Source organism: Gossypium hirsutum, chromosome D07, assembly GCF_007990345.1.
Source record: "Gossypium hirsutum isolate 1008001.06 chromosome D07, Gossypium_hirsutum_v2.1, whole genome shotgun sequence".
Lineage (NCBI taxonomy): Eukaryota > Viridiplantae > Streptophyta > Magnoliopsida > Malvales > Malvaceae > Gossypium > Gossypium hirsutum.
Window position 1 is genome coordinate 53280510 of NC_053443.1, and position 3277 is coordinate 53283786.

General features: G+C 36.2%; 1 protein-coding gene across 1 annotated transcript; it reads left to right on the top strand.

The window, feature by feature from the left end:
* Positions 1-1236: 1236 nt before the first annotated feature.
* Positions 1237-3043, top strand: LOC107956804 (uncharacterized). The gene is made up of 5 exons (XM_016892316.2): positions 1237-1279; positions 1395-1454; positions 1709-2167; positions 2432-2558; positions 2675-3043. The coding sequence occupies exons 3-5, from the start codon at positions 1758-1760 to the stop codon at positions 2867-2869; spliced, it is 732 nt and encodes a 243-aa protein (XP_016747805.1). The 5' UTR covers positions 1237-1279; positions 1395-1454; positions 1709-1757; the 3' UTR covers positions 2870-3043.
* Positions 3044-3277: the final 234 nt, after the last annotated feature.

A 3277-nucleotide genomic window follows, 5' to 3' on the forward strand; every position in this document is an offset into this window, starting at 1 on the left:
GTGTGTGAAGATGTGATTATCCTAATCAAATCTTCAAGGTGGAGATTGTTAACATTAATGGAAGACAATTAATAATGGTTGCCATTAACATTAATGGGAGACAATCAATAATGACAACCACCAACTTTGGAAAAGTGGCAAGGGATAATTTTTTTTTGGTCCTTGAGATAATGGGCTATTTATTGTTTGGTCCTTGAACCTCAACTATAAATAGGCCTTCTCATTTCTCATTTCAATTCATCCCAACCAATCTTTCTCTCTTAGTTTTCTCTCTTCTCCCATTTGAGAATTCTTAAGGAATTCTATTTGTTTGTAATACTTTGGAGATAGTAAAGTTATCATTTGGTGTTAGTGCCCGAGGACGTAGGTATAATTTACCGAACCTCGTTAAAACTCTTGTGTTCTTTCTTGTCCTATTTTTCTTTCAATATTTGAGGGTATAATAGTAGTATTTAATTGTGCTATTAAATTACTATAGAAGGGATATTCTGTCTAAGGAAAGACTTGGTATTTAAGAGATCCATGTGATCCACCTCTTTTTCCTGGGAATTGAACTTTGTGTGATTTTTTAGTACAATAATTTACACGCTTCCGACCCTATTGGAACAACACAAATGACCTCCCTCAACATATTTTGGTTCCTAAGTATAATTGAGCTGAAGAGATGGCCTCAACATGATAATGGGTGGCTTGAGATGATTTTGATAAAATAATAACTAGTGACCTGTAGGAGCCTAAGGTTTTTGTTTATTAAATTCTCAATCATTACAAAAGAAGACTTGTAAAGAAAAGCAGTGAGAGGTCCTTAACTAGCACTACAAATGAGGACTTAAATGATGATTTTGATGATGAGTTTACGGCTTCTACAGCCAAGCCTGCTATTAAAGAGAGAATTACTAGAGAAGGCTAGGACTTTACACTATGTTCCAATACACCCCTAATCGGAGGCCCCACCTAATCCCCCCTCATTCCTATGTTAGGTTCATTATGTTAGGTTCATGGTATTGCTAATACCATTGTAATACATTACTGACCTAATCGGTGAAATTCACCGATTTGTAATCCGTCTCTTTTGCCCAGATTAAGCGCCGCTTCAGTTTAGCATCCCTGTTTTACCCTCCCATAGGCTTCCCCTTGGTTTCTCTTCTGTTCCTTCTAGCTTCTGCCGATTTTCTCCCTCTGTTTTTTATCTTTTCTTTTTTGCCGATTTGCTCTCTCTGTTTATTTTCTTTTCTTTTCTGCCGATTTGCTCCCTCTGTTTCCCCTTTTCTGATTACAGGTTCTTCTTCATCGCACTGTGCCCCGATTTGCTCATTTACAGGTTAGTTTTTCATAGTTATTTTGTTTGTATTGCATGTCCGATTGAAATGTCATTATGTGATGACCACTCGCAGATGTTATTGCATCCTTTCGAGGCTTCCATTCTTTGAATTGCACTTTGGTGTTCTGAATAGGTGTGTTTTATTACACATCAGATACAACAAATGATAAAGAGGATCACTTACAGACCTGTTAACTTATTATTGTTGTTGTTAACTTATTATTTGCTTTAACACACGAAAAATTGTTTTAAATTCATGCTTTGATGGAGATAGTCTCTCTTGATAAGGTTTTTGGATGAAATCTCGAGGGTTTGATGCTAGCAACATGGTTTTAGTTCGTTCCACTGGTTTCATGACTTCTTTTTCATCTTAAAATTTTCATGCAGCATCTTTGATGAAGAAAGGTTGGAACGGTTAACAAAAAGTATTGGTGATATGGATTTGGAATTGTCGGAGAGTTACAGCAATGAAGCAAATATAGATGATGTGTTAACAGATCAAGTAGCTCTGGAGGACATGCAGAACACAATGACCGAACCCTCTGAGATAAGTTCAGGAGATTCTAAACTTGGAGGTAATGATGATGGGAATGGCTTGGAGCATCAAATGCTTGAGAGTGACTTTGACTCAAACAAAGCTGTTAATCATGATACTGTTGTTCCAGTTGACCTGGAAACTGAGTCGTTTAAAAGAGGAAGAGAATCCAGTGGTGCGAATCCTGAAGATTGTGATACTGAGGTTGATGATTTCACAACAAATAAGCAAGCAGCAGAAAGACATTTGCCAAATGCTGTTTTGCCATTTCTACGCTATTATCAGTATGAAAGTTCTGAATCTTCCTGCAGGTATAACTTTTGCAGTGCTCCTATTTGTTTAACAGGTTGTTCATTTCTATGAATGTTTATATGTGAATAAGTTTTATATTGTTTTTGTTGAAGTATGCTTTGGGTCGTTTACATTTAGGAGTCTTATCTTTTGGCTATTCTTTTAATAGTTCGGAAAGTAACACATTCATGCTATCTGTTGTTTTCTACATCTGCAACTTTGCAAATGAGTTAGGTGACTTGGTCCTCATTGTCTGATTTATTATGGTATTTATGTGTCTGCAGTTTTCAAGGTTCCCCTTGTGACGACAGGAATTTGAGGAGTGATGTTGATGATACAGAAACAGAAGAGGCTTCTATTTCTGGCCAGGAAGATTCCAGTGATCACCTTGATATACTTGAATGGGCTAAGGTTTGAACGGGCAACGCTTCAAGTTAATTTAAGCTTTTAACCTTACCCTTATGGTATGCCACACTTTGTTTTGCCCCCCTGATATCTTAGAAATTGTGGTTCCCTCCAATTTCCAGGCAAACAATCATGGATCATTGCAGATACTATGTGAATACTATCGGTTACCTTGTCCAGAAAGGGGTTCAAAACTTAGGTTTCATCCTTTGGAGCACCTTCATCCACTGGAATATCAGAGGCCTGATGAAAAAGTTTTGCATATTGCTGGCTCAACCATTGATTTGAGATCTTGCAGTTTTAGGTTTTCCTCCTAGTTGATTTTGATGTCATGTAAATTCTTTTTCCTCATGGACTTTAGTGTTGTGAAATTTTAACAACATAACATAATTTTCTTTTACACTTTCTCCAGTGGGTCTATATCCAGTGGTGAAATGGTGGCACTGTATTGATATATCTAAAATTGTTTCTCTTGAAGTGCAACCATGATTTTAATAGTAACATTTGTTAGACTTGCCCTGATGTTTTAAGCCTTATTTTTTTTGTTACCAAATGCCATATATCTCGTTTTTGTGTTTGTGTGTGTGAATTGACTTGCTTGGTCTTGTATGGACTGTTGAGAGTTTCACTGAATTGATTTTTCTTATCCCGCAGGTGCTAACAATTTTTGAGTAAATTCATATAAGAATATTAATTTTAAGAATTTTATTAAATCATATATTTAA